The sequence below is a fragment of the Typha latifolia genome, chromosome 2, assembly GCF_019914945.1.
Source record: "Typha latifolia isolate L0001 chromosome 2, TyphaL0001v2, whole genome shotgun sequence".
NCBI lineage: Eukaryota > Viridiplantae > Streptophyta > Magnoliopsida > Poales > Typhaceae > Typha > Typha latifolia.
In genome coordinates, this window is record NC_133087.1 from 4,404,552 (window position 1) to 4,423,778 (window position 19,227).

The 19,227-nt window shown below is 39.0% G+C and overlaps 3 protein-coding genes and 1 long non-coding RNA gene across 5 annotated transcripts; 3 read left to right on the top strand and 1 right to left on the bottom strand.

Annotated features, from left to right (window-relative positions):
- The first annotated feature begins 324 nt into the window (after positions 1-324).
- Positions 325-5,426, top strand: LOC140782648 (uncharacterized). The gene is made up of 5 exons (XM_073129337.1): positions 325-704; positions 1,260-2,135; positions 3,895-4,095; positions 4,188-4,383; positions 4,965-5,426. The coding sequence occupies exons 1-5, from the start codon at positions 537-539 to the stop codon at positions 5,141-5,143; spliced, it is 1,620 nt and encodes a 539-aa protein (XP_072985438.1). The 5' UTR covers positions 325-536; the 3' UTR covers positions 5,144-5,426.
- A 1,481-nt stretch (positions 5,427-6,907) lies between these two features.
- LOC140782342 (uncharacterized) lies at positions 6,908-11,270 on the top strand. Of its 2 annotated transcripts, none has more exons than XM_073128860.1 (7): positions 6,908-7,184; positions 7,282-7,350; positions 7,466-7,636; positions 7,898-8,068; positions 8,140-8,349; positions 10,102-10,187; positions 10,418-11,270. In XM_073128860.1, exons 1-7 carry the CDS (start codon positions 7,103-7,105, stop codon positions 11,063-11,065), a joined length of 1,437 nt encoding a protein of 478 aa, XP_072984961.1. In that variant the 5' UTR covers positions 6,908-7,102; the 3' UTR covers positions 11,066-11,270. The 2 variants fall into 2 exon arrangements, with proteins under 2 accessions (XP_072984961.1, XP_072984963.1); XM_073128862.1 differs by having other exon boundaries at positions 7,469-7,636.
- A 2,477-nt stretch (positions 11,271-13,747) lies between these two features.
- On the bottom strand, positions 13,748-14,245 carry LOC140782490 (uncharacterized). Its single transcript, XR_012107885.1, has 2 exons — positions 14,173-14,245; positions 13,748-14,079 (listed from the first exon to the last, which is right to left on the bottom strand). It is a non-coding gene; the product is annotated as an uncharacterized lncRNA (long non-coding RNA).
- Positions 14,246-16,098: 1,853 nt separating this feature from the next.
- Positions 16,099-18,876, top strand: LOC140782194 (U-box domain-containing protein 4). The gene has a single exon (XM_073128641.1). It carries the CDS (start codon positions 16,280-16,282, stop codon positions 18,482-18,484), a length of 2,205 nt encoding a protein of 734 aa, XP_072984742.1. The 5' UTR covers positions 16,099-16,279; the 3' UTR covers positions 18,485-18,876.
- Positions 18,877-19,227: the final 351 nt, after the last annotated feature.

Consider the following 19,227-nt stretch of genomic DNA (forward strand, 5'->3'; position numbering starts at 1 on the left):
ATATATATATATATATATATATATATATCTATTTATCTATCTCTGTTACTTGCTTCCTAGTGATCCTTTACTTACGGATTTATTAAGGACTAAAAAGTTATTAAGATATCATTTTAACGTTTTTTCGAAGCATATCTCCTTTTGAATATAAAAGATAAACATTCTTATTAGATTCGAATTAGATTTGAATAAATTTATGTAATTCAAAATTATAAAGAGATTAAGAGCTATTATTATTTATTAACCTTGGACGCGAAATCAAGTCGTCTAAAACACGGTGAGCGTCATACAATGAGTAAGATTACCTCCACGCATGTGTTATTTACTAGATAACAAAAAGGTTTCCCAACTCCTTACTCTTGCGATTCGCCTCGGAGTTTGGCAATCGTCGGTCCTCTTCTCTTTTTTTTTTTGCCCAAATCCCCTTTCGAAATTCGAATCCCCCGAATCCCTACTAACAAATCCCTAATCTTTAATCATATATAAGTATTCTTCTCTTTCTCGACGTCGTCGATCGAATCTTATCGCTAATTTTAATGGCGGAGACGGAGAAACTCTACCCTGTAGTCGAAGATTGCGAGCCAAAGCCGCTGGATTCCGATGGGGTTTCCCAACCCTCCGAGACAGAGGAATTCGGTGTTTCTAGGGGTTCTTCTGTTCCTGAAGGAGGGGTAGACGACTCACCTTCGTCTTCCCCCACCGAGGTGATCTCTTCCCTTCCGCATACATCTTTTTCTCCGGTCAAAATTGCGGTTGCGAATTGATTTTTTTTTTTTTTTTGGGTGGGAATTTTGGCGGATTCTTGATCATCTTGCGAGTTCTTGATGCCCCTCTATGTCTATTGTGGAAAGCTGGACGCTTTTAATTGCAAACTTAGTTTATGAAGCATGAGAATTCTATTCTTGTCTAGTTTCTGTTAGTTTCGAAATTGTTTCAAATGAAAGCACTAGCATGTTGTTCATTGTAGTATAATGTGAATTGAAGTGTAAACGAAACACTTGTTAGATTTAGAGATAGGGGAATAGCTGGTTCCATTTGCATCTTCGAAGATACCATTTAATACGCGATATTTTTGTAATTAGAGGCACATTTGTGAAAATGAAATAGTTTGTGCATGTTCGAGTATCCTAGTTTCTGCTGAACTATTAGCTTTCTGTGCCAATGATTTCTAAAGCAAGTGAAATTTAATTCCCAAATATATAAAAGAATTAATTTATTGATGATAGTTCTATTTTCTACCTCTCCTTTTCTACTATTAGGTCTCTGATCAAATGGAGCAGAATGATAGTGAATCTCCTTCAAAGAACGATACATCATGCGCCACAGAAGAGATCCAGGCTTCTAATTGCAAGACCGAGAAGTGCCAAGATTCTGTAAGTAGGAAATCAGGCAAGTACTTCTATTATGGCTCCCCGCTTTATGAAGAAACTGGCATCTGGATTCCTGTTTCTGTCCCTCCAATGACAGAAAGTGATCATGAGGAATGGCATAGGGGTTTTAGTTCCAACGGTGCATACTTTCCTGAGGAGGAAATGAGCTGGGACCAATTTGATGGAGAAAATAAAGAAATGACTATGTGGGATGTTGTTTCTGAGATTATTCTTACAGCAAGAGGCAAAGTAGGTTCTATTGCTTCTTGTGATCTTGGGGATTATGGGATGTCATGGGCGTCCACCCATCTACTTGAAGAAGCTTGGAAGGAGATGTCCCACACACTCACAGATGCCAATGTTAATAATACAAAGGAGATCCTTGAGGCAGAGCCAACAAAGTGGTTGCCGGACAGTGCTGCAACTGCTTGCATGCTTTGTAATATACGTTTTCATCCAATCATGTGTTGTCGGCATCATTGCCGGTTTTGTGGTGGACTATTTTGCAGTGAATGCTCGAGAGGAAGGAGCTTGCTGCCTTCCAAATATAGAACTGGGGAACCTCAACGGGTCTGTGATGTCTGCTGTGTGCGTCTAGAGAGTGTTCAACCTTATTTGATGGATCAAGTGAGTCGTGCTTCACAACTTCCTACTCATGATTTGACAGATCTCAGCACCTTGAGATCATGGTTGAACTTTCCTTGGGGGCGAACGATGGAGCACGAGATATACAAGGCAGCAAATATAATTCGTGGTTACAATAAGGTATATTATATTGCTAGACTTGATGTGTTCTGATTTTATTTGCCAAGTGTTCTTCTCTATTGCAGAATTTTATCTTCAATACTACAAATATGTAAGCAGATAAATTCATCTGATGAAATTTATATAGCTCTGTGTAGGCTTTTCCCATATTCACTTGATAGGTGGTTTAGATAACATGACAGTTGTAGTATCCTTCAAATCTTCTAATTTAGTAAACAGATACAAAGTATTCTTTGCTGTATAGAGCACCCTCTAGTGGTTCCTCTCAAGTTTAAGAGCTCTTTCTCTAAAGATGTACAATTATTTTGGCTTCTCAATTATAAGGAAGTACTTCGTTATCTATAAGATTATCAGTGGTTACTAGGAGTTTCGAGTTACTGATGGACCAATTAGAGTGGCGTAGATGTTACTATAGATGAGATGGATGTGGTGGTGCAAGGAGAGGAGAATAGAGCCTTGTCTTTGTGTGTTTTATGGTGGGATTGCTATCCTGATGTGAGGGGATGAGGGAATGGTCTAGAGGTGGATATGATGAACGCAATTGATTGGGAATTTGTAACATTGATTGGGAGGAGAGGCCTGCACTATGCAAGGGAAAGGGAGAGGAGAATTAGAGGAAAGGGCAGGGGTATGTAAGTGTTGATGTGGAAGGATAGCGGTGTGAGACAAAGAAAGGTAGAGAGATGGGCTGGGTTGTAAAGGCTAAGCAGGAGAATAGAAAATGATGGTGGGACAGCCTATGTAGCAGTTTGAAAAAGAGGTGACTAGGGAGAAAGCAAGGTGACTAGGGAGAAACCAAGAGTGCATATAGAAGACTCAGGACAATTCTAAAGAAAGAGAACAACTAGGTAAAGATTTTGGGTGTTGGGGGTGTGGGGGAGCAATGAAGGTTTCTATGAATACATCTACAATAAGATATTTATCAAGGTATATGATTTTTGTATAAGTGGGTGCACCTTTGGTTGATCTCTGAACCAAATGTGACCTGACTTTTAGTCAGGTTCGGGAAGTTCAAGTTTGCGAACCTGATATATAGAGATACCCTAACTAAACCTATCCAAACTAAGGCTCTGGTTGTGGGAGGACTAAGTTTGCTGTCCATTGTGCTCATGCTTGATTCAACTGTCTCTTTCTACTTGATATATCTAGTTCAATTCTCTATTAGAACCCCTGTCTATCCTTATTCTTGGAAGTGAATTTTGTATGGGGGGATGAGGGCCTTTTCAACATAAGAAGATAAAGTAGCAGCTGTTCTGGTCCACTAGGACTGATGTTATTTCAAGCATAGCCTCCTTAATCTAAGCTCTGGCAATACAGGGATATGTCTATTCTCTCTAATCAGAATATTCCTCCTCAACTTCGATTTACATAATTGAGAGCACTGCACTAATGTGTCACTGATTCACCAATGAACTGTTTAGATTTTACGATATCTTTTTTCTTACCTTAATCTTCATTTCCTGGATCTTGATGCTGTTTATTGATGGAGTTGATTTTAGGTTGGCACAATGACATTGGATTATGAAACTATGCTGAATCCTCACAAAGCTTTCTCAAATGTGTGCATCTCATCAATATTGAATCAATCGAACACACTTCTAAGATTTGTGCTTGTGTGTGTACATGTTGAAACAAGATTGAGATGATATACTTAAATTGTTCTCTATAGCTTTGTCAGATCTATTTAGAATGAGGAATGTGCTTGCCTAGATGCAAAGTTATCGACTTTAATGAAGCATATGCTATGAATGATATTCAGGTGGGTTCACTGAAACGAGAGAAGTCCATCCCTGATTCTATTCTTAAACAAGCTAAAGGCCTTGCAATACTTACTGTTGTAAATGCTGGGATGATGGTCACATACAAAATTGGAACTGGGTTGGTTGTAGCTCGGAGAGATGATGGTTCCTGGTCCCCACCCTCTGCCATTTCTACTTTTGGTCTTGGATGGGGAGCTCAGGTAATGATATCTGTAGCATGGAAAAAGTTCTATGATTCTATCAACCAGGGAAAGCTGAGTAATATATGAGTGTTTTAACTTTTTTCCCATAGGCTGGAGGCGAGTTAACGGACTTCATAATTGTGCTGCGGAACAAAGATGCAGTGAGAACTTTCAGTGGAAATGCACATTTATCAGTCGGGGCTGGCATTAGTGCTGCTGCTGGTATTATCGGACGGGCAGCTGAAGCTGATTTACGTGCAGGTGATGGTGGTTATGCTGCATGTTACACATACAGCTGCAGTAAAGGTATGATTCACATTACTAACCTTCAAATAAAAAATATACAAGTATACGTAGATGTGTGTTATACACATACATTATATGATATCACTATAATTTTCTCATAGTACAATTTAAGATACATACTAGTGAACTCACTATAGTCGTTTTGCACTATTTCCTGCTGCTATTCTTGTTTGTCACAATCTCCTAGACAATCTTATATGCATTGAAGTAACAACTAAACAAAATTAACCTTCTTTGTATGGGTATCATTTTTGTTCATCAGGGGAAATAGAGGGAGAAGGTTAATAGCATCATGTTCCTTAGATGATTTCCAATGTGCCATTTTTCACCTGCACAATTTGCAATTATCTCCTTGTTATTCGGTTGGTTTGTTCCATCTAGCATTCATTGTAGTTGCCACAACTATAAAAGAATTGGATCAAAACTATATTGCTGTGATGTATACTAGATTCACAAGCTTGCTCATCATGAAATTCCCACATGCTAGCACTTTTGTTTGTCCCGCTCCCTCACATACTGCTCATGTTTGTGGTAGTTTATTGTAGCCATCAGTGCATTATCATCGATATTTTGTATTCCAGGTGCATTTATAGGTTGTGCACTCAATGGAAGCATGGTCACGACTCGAACTTCAGAAAATTCCCGCTTTTATGGTGCTCCAGTCAAGGCATCAGACATCCTTCTTGGTTCTATGCCAAGGCCACCAGCAGCCGCCATTCTCTACCGAGCTCTATCCGATAAATTTGGAAAGCTGAATTAGTCATCCAGGTTTAGATATGAGATGTGCATCACCCTTTCAGTCTATGATTTCCATGAGATCGATCTGGTTCTGGTTGCAAGCCCTAAGAGGCTATTCTTTCACATAAATGATAAAACAACTGGTGGAAGTTGAACTGTACAGGTGACAAATAAGTATCCATTCATTGGTAACACGAACAAATTTATATTTGTTATCAGATGCTATTATGTACCTACTGTACATAGAATGGAAATTTAGTGTGAATATATAGCGGATACCCTCTATTTGGGGGATTGCTTGCAAAGTTTGATTGTTATGAGATCTGCTGTGCTTTTATATTCATATGCTGATGAGTATTCGTAAGGGATGTGATTTAGATGGCCCACTGTTAAAATAATTTCCAAGCTTTCGACTGGAAAATGCAATTGTTCTACAGCACCGTTTCCATGATGCAATAAAGAGACGAGTCTTTGGCATCCAGTTGACGTTTGGTTTATATGGATGAGTACTAGTTATCTTGCATAACTTAAAACGATTCACAGTTGCCAATGAGATTGTGCTTAGGTAGTTAAAGGGACTTTTATTATATATTATGGTACGAGTATCTTGAATTTCAATATCACTGAATTATTTGGGACATCACTAAATCTCCATCTCTACAAAAAGCGTAGAAGTTTAACTATTTCACTATTTGGTTTGGAGTTATATATTTGTTGTGATTACTGGATAGGAATATCCAAATCCGTGAGAAGCCCATACCTTTTACCTTTCAGGAAATTATAATTTACATTCTTGTGATCATGGTCTAATTAAAAATACTTCTATTGAAAAAATATAAAAACTACTTTTCTAAACATGCAATTGTGTCACTTAACCCTTTTTTTTTGGGTAGAAAATCCCCTTGACCGGATAGTTTTCAGGTGGAGTTATTTTGGCATTCTTAGGCTGATCTTGTCCTATCTCTCTGTCAAGCCCTGTGTCATTTCTTAGACTTAAACACCTCTCCCTTCCCGAGTCTTGGGAGATGACTCGCCTTCGTGGAGGACTTACCCCCATCTCATTCTCGGCTACCTCCTACCTTTAGCTTTTTAGAGACTGATAACGTCTAAGCTCTCAATTACTTTCTTCAATATCTTCTCTTGGTGCTCTACTGCCTGGACTCGTGAAGTTTATCCCTGGAGCTTTCAGCAGCACCATGACTCGTTTGCTCTCAGTTTGTGGCATGGGAGTTCTTCTGCTCCAAGTTGCCCGACTAGACCATCCTCTCATCCCAACTTGGCGCTTGCATTGAAACGGAGCCGGTGGTCTACTCCATTTAACGCCTTGGATTATAATTAACGTGGATAGCTCGTCTACAACCTCCTCTCCAATGGTGAGATATGGGAACCACAATGGCTCCTTTTCTCTGCAGGTGCTTGCTTACCCATTGTAACCTTCTTCACCTCTCCAAACAAAATGTTGAGAGGCTCCTGAAAGCACTTCTCCTTGCTCAGTGTAAGGCGTTGGATTTTAGTTATCTTCAAGTATGATTTTCTTTATCCAGATCAACTCCATCCGAGGAGATTGTGCTCTCCCTTGGTCGATTAGATTCGTTCTTCAGGACGTCTCCTCGACCTTTTTTTTGGCATGCATAGAGATGTACACAAAGTTACCATTGACTGTACCTAATTTTGAAGTAATATATGACTTCTTACAAAAAGAAAATATAAGGTGCTATTTGTAAATTGCCAATTGGAAAGTAGAAGGCTACTTTGCTAAAGTAGTGCATCTAAGCATGAAATATTTATTGTTCATCTAAGCAAATTGCTGGAGAATAAAGCTAAAATTCTGAAATCCCAACATCCTATTAGTAGCATTTATTATAACCCTCGCTTTCCCAAATGATTCCCTCGTCTCGTAGCAGCACCACTTCACACTGAACCCTCTTTAGCAGCAGGGAAAAGGAAGGCACTTTCCATTTCTCCCAGCAAAGAAAGCGCCATGGGAAGATCCCTTCTCCTCCTCCTCCTCCTCTTTATCTCCACCGCCCTCCTCCAATTCGAAGCAGAGGCTTATACCTCAGGTAATTTGACGCATACCCACTTCTCCTCATTTCTCCCCATTTCTCTTCTTTTTCCATATCTCTTCATCTCCCTTGGCTTCTTCTCGCTTGATCTCAGGAGCTATTCTGAAGCAGCTGTCCTCCGTAGTGAAATGGCCGAGAACTTCTCCCAAGACATCCCAAAGTGGTCAGTACGTTCTTTTTTCTGCACCTTTTTTTTTTTTTTTTTGCCATAATGTGTTGAAATGTTTGACGAGTAGTTGTGTTTGTCGAGTAATATCTTGCTTGTTTGATTCTGGCAGCAGATGGGAATGTTCTCCAGTTTGAGAATGGGTATTTTGTGGAGACTCTTGTTGAGGGGGACAAGCTTGGGGTGGTGCCCCACACCATTCGGGTTTCGCCGGAGGGGGAACTCCTTGCTGTGGACGCCGTGAACAATAACATTGTGCGGATTACTCCGCCTCTTTCCCAATGTAGGCGTATATCGTATAAAGCTTTGATCTTTTGAGTTCAATGAGTTTTACTGTGATCTGGTTCATGGTTTAATAGTACGCAATCTATTTGTCCAATTTCCCCTATCGCGTTCGTAATTTGTGATTATGTTCATTCTTGATTCCAAGTTCTACACACGTATATATATATATATATATATATATATATATATATATATATATATATATATAAACTTTGATTTTTGTATACAATAGCATCGGTCTGATATAGTAGCTTTGCAGATAGTAGGGGAAGATTGGTTGCTGGGTCATTCCAGGGGTATTCAGGACATGTAGATGGTAAGCCAAGCGATGCTCGCTTCAAGCATCCGAAAGGTGTCACTATGGATAACAAGGGGAATGTCTATGTTGCGGATACTGCTAATCTTGCTATTCGAAAGATAGGAGAAGCAGGTGGCGTGCTTTTTGGTATAGGAAATACAAAGTTCTTTTTAACCAGTTGCTAAGTATGAGTTCCCTTGCAGGAGTGACAACAATTGCTGGAGGAAGATCAAATGTTGCGGGATATAGAGATGGGCCCAGTGAGGATGCTAAATTTTCTACTGACTTTGATGTGGTATATGTTGGAAAAACTTGCTCTTTGTTAGTAATTGACCGTGGAAATGCTGCTCTTCGCCAAATCGCCCTTCAGCAAGAAGATTGTAATAACAGTTACAGCTCAATTGCACCTTCAGGTATGGGCTCTATTATATCACTGTCTGGTATCTCACGAAATGGATTTCTCCAAGATTATTTCATCTATAACCAGTTGTCATCTTTGGTGAATACTAGGACTACAATTTGAGTGGAAAGCTAGAAATGATGTGGTATAGAGCATTTATGCTTGTGCTTACTGCTTAGTGCTTGAAATCTGCCTTTGGGCATCTATTTCTCTCTTTTCCATTCTTTGAACTGGAATTTGAGTGTTATTTCTCATTCTCTGATCTAGGACCTCAGACATAGATTCATAAGGTCTTTATTTATTTTTTTACATTTCCTTTAGATTTATTTGGGAAAAAAGATGTTGAAGTCCTTTATGAATGTTAAAAAGTTAGAGGTGTCACCTGGTATGATGGTTTTGCTTGCCCCAAGCTTCCTGGTTGTGTGCATTCGGCCACAAGAAAATACCTCTGATAATTGGGGTATATTGCCTTCATGCCCCATAAACACCTAGATGCTCTTCTCAAATTTGGAACAGCTAAAGTGCCAATAGCCACTCACTTTATATGGTATACCTGGGATGGCGATTGCTTCAATTTTCTATTACAGTGCCTTACAGGTTAAATCTAAGTATCCTTCTGGACTGTATGAAATGCAAGGTCAGAACAATATCAGTTTAAGATCAAGCTACAGGCCCGTTTACTTTTGTCATCCGAATATAAGTGAAATCAAATGTTTGATTCAAAATTAGCTACTCTTGGTTGCAATTAAGATGCTAATCCCTACAGCATTGTGATCATATCTGGATATACGATATAAGGAAGGTGTGCTATCTGCACAACTGGATTTCCGTGAAAGAAATTGCACTAGAATGTATTTGGATTCAAACCTATGATGAAATTTTGTCATAAGGTTGAGAGACATGCTGTCACTTGAAAATTTTCCTATGGAGTAATAGAAAATCTTTATTGCCAATAATTGCTGTCACTTAAAACTTTTAACCAGCAATTTTCCATGTTGCATATTTTCTATATATATATATATATATATATATATGGTCTTTGTTTGTTGACGCACATAGCGTAGTAAGATATGAGAGGGTAGAGTAGAGATTTTTCCCTTTAGTAACAATGTTGGAAACCCATTATCTAGAAAATGTGTAATACGGCAATATGCAAACAAAATTTTAAAGTAATCTCTTTATCTTAATGGTCGTGGATTTGTCTACTATTGGTCAGCTTGATGAAACTTGTCACCCTTTTGCAATTTTAAGAGATCCAATGTGCTTCATTACATCTTTTCTGATGGTACTTGTTTCTCATAGCAAATACTTGAATCTTGAAAATTCTTATCTTCAGTGTTGTGACACGATTCTGGGTGACCTTAGTTAGGGCTTAGTAGGTCTCTTTAGTGATCTAGCCGAGTGATTATATTCTATAATATTTGTTATAGCAGAATGATTATATTCTATAATATTTGGGTTCCATGCACATCCAAATGAGGAAGAATTCTGCAGTACGAAATGGACAAGTCGAAAGGCATTCATTCACAGTTGGTATCGGCTGCAAGAAAAGTATCTTGGTGGATCTAAGTTTTTTCGTCCCTGTTTAAAACAGATGAGATCTCATTTGTATGTTAAACAAAGTCTGTTTGATTTAGTTTCTTGTTAGTTGCAGCCATCAATCTTCTTCTTAATATAACTTTCTTTAAACTTTTTTTCCATGCAATGTTTACTGGAAGATCTGGTTACTTATTACTTTATATGTTCTGTGTTCTTCTTTTGGCAGATATTATAATGGTAGTTGGCGCAGTTTTGGCTGGATATCTTTCTTGTTTGTTGCACCACGGCTTTGGACCCTCAACCACTCAAAAGGTAAATCATGCTTCTTAAGCTTTCAATCATTTATTGCACAAATCAATGCTTGTCCAATACTACAATGCCAATGCCTAATGATTGTTCTTTTCAGTAGTAGATTCAGTTTAAAGTTTTCTGCCACTACCTGTTACTCTACACAAATTACTGTGAATGGTTAAGGAACTTAGTGTTGACTTAATTAGCCTTTCAGAGTATGTTTCTCTTGATGTTATCTGTTGTTTGTACAGAAACAAACCTCTGAGGATGAACAATTAAAGAATAATACTATGGAGACAAGCCCTCTTATTGTGGAAAGCCTAAAAGAGGAACCTGGTGCTGGGTGGCCATCTCTTGGGACACTTCTGACTGATTTGTTCAAATTTGCTATTGAAGCATTTGGAAATCTGCTTCTCAACTTCATTCCACTAAGCCTGCAACGTGGTAGAGCAAAAGGAAACCTCACCCCTCTCAAAGATAGTCTTATCATGCCTGAGGACGTAGCAGAGCCACCCATAACCCAGAAACTGAAGAGCCCTCCAACTATATCAAACACCCTGCATGCTCCTGCCATCATAAATGACGCCACACCGAAGACTCAGAAAAGTAGCAAACCACCCAAATTCAAGGATTCTTCACTCTCTGGCAAGCACAGATCCTCGAAGAGACAAGACTATGCAGAATTTTATGGTTCGGCAGAGGCTCCACAATTGAGTGCAAAGAGCCAGAAAGATAGAATTCGGTATCGCCATCGAGATAAGAGTGGAGAGGTTGCTTATGGAGCTGCAGGGGCAGAGCCAAAACCTGCTGAAATGAAGTCAATGGACTATGCTGATCCCAAGTTTGATCATTACAATATCAGGAGCAAATATAGTGCAGAGAATGCCTTCAGGTACTAATAATGTAAGTCCGCAACTGCTTAGTTTGCTTGGCTTGTTTTATACTGATCCAGTGTGGACGCAGTACTGTGCTTTAGAAATGTGATGGCCATCAAACACTTGTTAAATACTGATCGTGAGTTGTCTCACCTTTCTTTTTTAGTAACTGGTGATTGGACTGGCAACTTCATTACTTCCAAGATGTTACATGAAATATTCTCTGTCATCTCGTGATCTTGTCCTGAAAATATCCTGCAAAAAGTGTGATCGTAACAATAAATTTGCATTTTCTAGCTTGTTTTCTGTACAATTTGTTGTCCATTTTCTTTTGCCCTCTTTTCTTGATATGCGTCCCCTCTCAATCCTATACTTGCAAAATGTTAATAACCATGCAGTGTTAACTTACATGCACATTTTGTCCCTTTTTATGTATTGCTTCTGCAGGCCTTTTAACTCTCTACCTTAGGTTTTTACATATAGTTCGTCACTTGAATGAAGCTTGGGCTCGAATCAGGCTCAATTTTAAATACATTTGAATCTGCTTATCAAGCAGCTAGCTTACGCTTGAGTTTGATTTCGAGTTTAAAAAAAAGGTTAAATTGAAATTGATTAATCCATACTTGATGCATTGGCTTAGGATCAAAATTTTCGAGCCAAGTTTGAACATAGCTCAAGCATAGTCAGCACAATACTAGGTCTAATTTCATTCCAACATGCAAGTACATTCAACTTCCCAGTGAGAAAAAGAGAAATACTACGGTCTTATTATGAGATTTTTTTTTCCTTTCTTTTCCAGCACATTCCATTACAAACACAACAAAATAGTCATAACCAGTGGTCATATTAGAACAGATCACACACAAAATTCTCCATATGGTTAAGGAAATATATATATATATATCATCTTTCCCATCCGTTTGCTACCAAATCCTCTGGCTGTAATCTTATAGCACTTCAAGTCATTGAATTAGACTTGAGAAGGAGCAGAAAATGATCATTTTTTCCCCACAAGTTCGCAACACTAGTAGTCTCAATTGCAAACATGGAAACTGTGCAAATTCTAGCCGCCATATGTACTTATGAAGAAGGCCACTCTTTCTTCTTGCCAGTTATTGGACTGCGATTAGAAGCTGGTAGTTGCCTAGTCGGTTGGCTAATTGACATTTAGCAAAGACTTGTTAATTAGTCATATGGCTCTGGAGTGCATTCTTCTTCTTGTTCGTCTTATCTGCAGGTTTGATTCGAAAAATCCCACTTGATGACCTTTCAAATTAGAAGAAAAGTTATGCCGATAACGACGATTACACGTCTTATTTGCGCCGTATTCGCCTGAGCAAGCAAAGGCGAACGAGATAAGTAATGGAGAAGGAATGTGTAGGATGGAATACATAATAATTTGAAAAAAAAAAATTAGTTTAAAGAAAAGAGGAGAGTTCCAAGTGGTTTATTTGCTAATTATTAGTTTCATAATCTATACTAACCTTCTGCGAAATTTCGATCCAAATTAGTTAGTTTATAGGATGAATAATGGATTGATTTTTTTTTTAATCTATTTTCTAGTTTATAATGTGAAGTAGGAAGGCACGTTGGTGTGAAAGAAGCAACTCTAGATTTTTTTTTTAATTAAAAAAGAAGCTTCTTTGTGGAATAAAGCTAAATGTTGATGGTGACTTGCAAAAAGAAAAAGAAAAAGAAAACAAGATCAAAGTTCCAATAGTTGTCATTATTTATCAATGGACTAATTCTGGAGGCATTTGCGTAAAAAATTATGTATTTCATTATACCAGTTCCAAAAGCCCTTAGTAAAAGAGCCCATAGTTCTCTCCGATTGAAGCTTTTGGAGCCAATAAAGTTAAGGTTTCTTTCATACATATTTGCCAATTTGCCGCTCAAAACTTTTAAAACATTATTAATTATCGTTACATTCTTTAAAATATTATAATTATCAAAACTTTTCTCTTTCATAATTATTATTATGGTTGTTTTAATAAAATATTCCTAACAGATTAAACAAACACATTAATGACTAAATACCCTTCTTTTTTAAAGTTTATAATATAAAATATTTATCAAAGATTTTTTACCTTGCATAAATAAAATATATTTTTCATTGTATAATAATATTTGGTAAAATATTTGATAGCTTTTAAATTAATTTTAATGATTTATGTAAGGGCAAAATATTTTGAAATACCACAATAATTTTGATAACAATTTTCGTATTATAAAATACGTAAGTAATTATATTATTTTAAAAGTTTTTAGTGATAATTATGTAAAAATTTCTAAATTAAAAAGAGATAATTATACTTAGACTCTCTAAACTACTATCTATTTTTATAAATCCACTCATTTAATTTTTATGACACTTACTCCTTCAACTTTGTAAAACCTTTCTAACTTTTCTTCCCTTAATTATTTATTTATTTTTATTAAAATATCGTGTTATCAATCAATTTAAGATATTTAAAGACCGTATTAGAGAATAAAGGGAAAAAAAATTCAAACTAAAATAGTTATTTAATATTTTTTAAGGTTAAATCACTTTACCCTCCTTATACTTAATTTTTTTTTTAAAAAAAATCAGTCCTTATACTTAACAGATGTCTCAAACACCTCCCCGAAGCATTGCAACACAGGAACAAAGTTAGAGCACCAACAAATATTAATTAGCAATAAAGTGGGTCGCAAAGACCTCCCAAATATTGCAATCATCAGATCAACCTTGCTTGAAGTGGTAGAAGCTGAAGGCTCTACTTGAGACAGTCTTCATCATTGAAGGAGGGTAGAGGGCGTGGGAGTGGGAACAGAGCTTGACGGCTAATGGGAGAAGCCACAAGTTGTGCGGACTGAGGTCAGCGAGGTCAGCGACTGCGCCATTGAGGCCGAGGACGTTGACGGTTGAGGACAGCAGCGAGGAGCATTCCAAGGTTCCAAGCTTGACCACATTAGATTTTTAGAGTGGGTAAGGAGAGGGGGTAGGAGATCGGTGGTGGTAAAGGAAGAACCTCTGTGACAGAGGAACGGCAAAAACCCTAATAAAGGAAAAGAGATATCAGATAGTTGAAGTGTGATAATAAATTAATATTAAAATTTACACAAAAGTAGGCAAGTGTTCAGAAGATTACAATCAGTTGTCCTGGTATTGCCACGTCATCGACAAAGCAAGTTCTGTGGCATATAATGATGCACATTTGTCTTGTGATTCAGGTTGTGGACGACAGTTGCAGTTAAGGAACAACAGATCTTTTCGTTGGTTATAAATGTGAATAAGGGAGGAATAGCCTCTAGTTTTCCACGTATCTAACCATCTAGGTGGTGGATATGAGATAAAATATGTTTTTAGAATAAATTCCTATTTGTTGATGAATTATGACAGCCTTAGATAACAAAAGGAAGCAGCAGTAGTAGAAGTATATTTACTCCATTTACCTTTTTTTTTTAAAATCATTCAAGAGTCCAAAAACGAGCTCCACAAAGAGTCCATAATTCCTTAATATTTTTTTCTAAAAGAAAATTATTTTTTAATTTAAAAATACTTTGGCCTTATTATATTTTAGTCAACATATTAAGTTGTCTAGTCTAATTTTAAGTTCTTGCGTTGTTGAGCAAATGCTAAGAGCTAAATTTCATAGATCTACTATTTCGAATCATCAAATTGCTCTTTTAAGCAAACACATTACAGAAGTCATTGATCTAAATCAAGCTAAGTCATCAAGCCAAACTAAGCTACTAACTATTAAATAATTTTCACACAATATAATTGTTTAGAGTTGTGATTGAATACCCTTAAAGTTGGGTGGTATGTATGGGTGAAAATAGGTCAAATTAACTCTGACCCTAGCTATACGGTCCTATCTAGAATATATTTAAGTAAAAAGTTTCTACCTGACCGGGTACGGATAGGAATTTTGAAAAAAAAATATTAAATACGAAATCTGATATAGATATGTTTTTTTAATAAACCCAAATACATATTTAGATACAAATTGGATGTAATTTGTTGGATTCACCCAAGAAGTAATAAGTACTTGGGCATAAATTTAATACAGATATCTGTTTACCCATATATTTCTTAAATAATTTATTATTTTTAGTTTGCTTATTTAGAGTGTGAATATTTATATTAGTATTAATGATATATTCTATGTCGTTTATAGAGATCGATTTTGCTAATTTTATATATATTTGACATGTAAGAATTTTTTTTATTATTTTAAAACCCTTAATTTTTGTGTTAATTATGTCAAAAAAATTATAATTTATTTAAAATTTAATTTAGATCTATTTAAGATATGATCAATTTAATTAAAATTATTGGTTAAAATATTATTTTAAAATTTATTATTCATCTAATTATTCGTACTAAAAAAATATATATAAAAATATCAATATGAGTGAAAACTACCGATCATTATCTACCTTTTTTTACCAGAGTGGTCCATTACCGCATTGAATAATTGAAGCATCTCCTTCTTCAATAATAATAATAATAATAATAATAATAATAATAATAATAATAATAATTAAAAAAGAAGCATCCCTTTATTTTTTTTAACCCTTTGCTTCGTGTTCTGAATTCATAGCGCGGTCGCTGGGGCCGACAGACCCACCTTCCCTCGTCTGCGAAAGCTCACAAGGAAAGCCATGGAACCGGATCTCTCGAACCCCACGCTAACAGTCTTTGTCTTCTCCCGTCGTCTATCCAACGCATCCGTTGACTTTATTTTATAACTTATACCAAATGTCGGTCCCACCGCCCGCATCGATGCCGTCGCCGTGCAGCCAACAACCAATGCACTACCCTGTGTGCTAATCCCTAGAAATTGAATTTCTTTCTATTATTTATTTATTTCTTTCTTTCCTCACTATAGCTAAATTACCGAACCACCCCTAATATCATCTCAGGCAAAGTAGGCATAGCTGGTAATTGATATAAAGGGGATAGAGAGATGAGACCTTTTGACTAATAAGCTTTGGTCCACCAAAAACGCGTTGGAAATTTTCTCATGACTTTACACGCGGCGAAGATCGTCCTTTTCTTCTTCTTATATATAATTATATTTTTTTAATTTTTTATCTTCCTTCCTTTCCTCAGTTTAGAAACCCTAATTAGATCGCCGATCGAGGTCAATCCGTGATCTTAGCAATCGCCAAATCCACAAGAATCCAGTTTGAAGAAGAGGAGAAGTGAGCAATCGATTCTTCAGCAGGCGAAGCCCTAAACTTCTGAGGATGTCGTTGTCTCTCGACTTCCTATCCTACCGGCGCCGGAGATCGCCGGTCGGCGGTGCGTACTTCGCGCCGGCGGACCTGTCCGGCGCCGCCCTCGTTCAAACCCTCTCTGCCGCTGCCGGTCGCCTCGTCGCCTCCCGCCCCTCCACCTCTTTTCCTTTCCAGGAGAGGAACTCGCGATCCCTCATCCGCAAGGTCTGGGTCCTCTCATCTCTCTTCGACTTCTTGATCGAATCCCACCCGTCTCCCCGCCATTTCCCCGATTCCGTGACCCTCTGCTTTCGGGAGCTGTACATCTTGCTCTATCGCGCCAAGATGCTCCTCGATTACATCGCCCAATCCGGGCGCCTCTGGCTCCTGCTTCGAAATCCTCAGATCTCTGGAAACTTCCACGATCTCGATCAGGAACTGGCGACTCTGCTCGACGTCCTTCCCCTCGATGGCCTCCGCCTCTCCGACGACGTCCGGGAGCACCTCGAGCTACTCAGACGGCAGTGCAGGACATCAAAACTCTACGTGGATCCTAGAGACGAGGAGCTCCGTCGCAAAGTTTTCTCCTTTTTGGACGACTTCGCGCGAGGAAAAGCGCCGGATCCAGCCGAGTTTCAATCCTCTTTCGTCGATCAGTTAGGCATCAGCGACGCCAGGTCGTTCAGGATCGAGATCGAGTTCTTGGAAGAGCAGATCTTTAACATGGAAGAAGAAGCTGACTTGCCCCTTCTCGGCGGCGTCGTTGCCCTCGCGAGGTATTGTAGATTCTTGCTCCTCGGATGCCAAGAAGTCGAGGTCGACTTCGGGGCAGCGACACAGTCTTCTTCTTCTTCTTCCTCTTCTTCTTCGGGCGAGCAATTCAAGAAGTCGAAGAAGAGATTGGTGAGCTGGAGCGGAGACTCGTCCTTCGCGATCCCCACGGACTTCTGCTGCCCGATCTCGCTTGACTTGATGCGCGAACCGGTCATCGTCTCCACGGGGCAAACATACGATCGCGCTTCCATTGTGCAGTGGATGGAGGAAGGGCACTACACTTGCCCCAATTCTGGACAGTCGCTTTCCCACAATCGCCTCGTGCCGAATCGAGCACTCCGCAATCTAATCTCACAGTGGTGCGCGGCCTGCGGGATCCCATACGACACTCCTGAGAGCTCCGACGGCGCGGCTGAGAACAGCGCAGCGGCATCTACCAGTAAGGCCGCGATCGAAGCAAACAAAGCAACAGCTGAAATTTTGGTTCAGCAGTTGTCAAATAGCTTGGATGATGCCAAGACGGTTGCGGCGCGCGAGCTCCGGTTGCTGGCCAAGACCGGGAAGAAGAATCGAGCTTTCATTGCTGAATTAGGCGCCATTCCGCTCCTTTGCAACTTACTCACTTCCTCCAACTCCGTGGCGCAAGAGAATGCGGTGACGGCTTTACTAAACCTATCAATTTTTGAGACGAACAAGAGCCGAATTATGGAGGAGGAGAGGTCGTTGACGCTGATCGTCGATGTGTTGAGACATGGGTGGACCGTGGATGCGAGGGAGAATGCGGCGGCCACGTTGTTTAGCCTGTCAGTGGTTCATGACTACAAGAAAATGATCATGAGTGAGCCGGGCGCCGTCGCGGCATTGGTCAATATGTTGACGAAGGGCACTCCAAGAGGGAAGAAGGACGCGGTGATGGCGCTGTTCAATCTGTCGACTCACCCAGAGAGCTGGGCGGGAATGCTGGAGACAGGGGCAGTCACGGCGTTGGCAGGAGCACTGGGTAATGAAGCGGTGGCCGAGGAGGCGGCGGGGGCACTCGCATTGCTCATGAAACACCCGACCATTGCCCACACCGTCGGGAGCGGGGATGGCACGGTATCTAGTCTGGTGGGCCTTCTGCGGAGGGGAAGCCCCAAGGGAAAAGAGAACGCAGTTGCTGCGTTGCAGGAGATGTGCCGCCGCTGTGGGCCGACATTGATTCGGAAGGTGGCCAGAGTGCCGGCACTGGGTGGGCTGATTCAGAACATCCTGTTCACAGGAACAAAGAGAGCTAGAAGAAAGGCCGCGTTGCTTGCAAAGATGTGCCAGAGGTGCGATATGTCTGCGGCAATTGTGATCGGAAATGGTTGGGCAATAGATCATACGCTTGTGAGGAACAGTTCGATGAGGCGGGTTTCGAGTTTTGGGAGGGGAGATCTGTCGGTTTCAGTGCCGATGGCGATATCGGTGCCGGTGCCCTAAGCTTAAAATGTCTTCCTTTTGGTTCCCAATATATTATGGCCATCGCAATTGGTAAGTTTGTCCGTCTCCAAATTCTTTCATTCTTCCTAAGGTGAGAGTTATAAAAGGTGAATGCAAAATTGATCTATGCAATGTCATGTAAATAAGTATGAATATATAGTCCCAAGTATAAGTTGGATTCTGTCATACATATATATATATATATGAGTTGTTTCCGGAATTTGGGTAAATTTCATCTTCTATCTATAAGTGGCTAGCAAGCCGTGGAGTCAAAAGTACAGACCTCATATTGGTTGCTCTACAGAGAGTTGTATTTGTTATAATTTATTTGCACATTTACCAACTTACGTTGTAAAATTATCTGGACTTTTGTTTTAGGACGTTATATTTCACTTGGTGTGCACTTTTAATTCGTGAGTGTTCTGGATGAAAGAACTGCACGAGCTTGAAGCCACTCACAGCTGTTATCATAGAGAAAGGATACATGTGAGGATCATATGATGATTTTATTGTATCGACATTTCATTTAGGACATGTTCAATGAATTTTAGGTATGCAGGCGCAATTTGAGATATCTCATTAACCTTAATGAAAGGAGAAAAAAATGAAGAGAAGAGGAGAAAGAGAATAATTTTCTCTCCTCTTGCCAATTAGATTATGCCCCATCTTATATGAATATTTTTAAGTATGAATTTAACTAGGACACTATTAAGCTTCTGTTTCTCTCTAAAAAAATAATCACT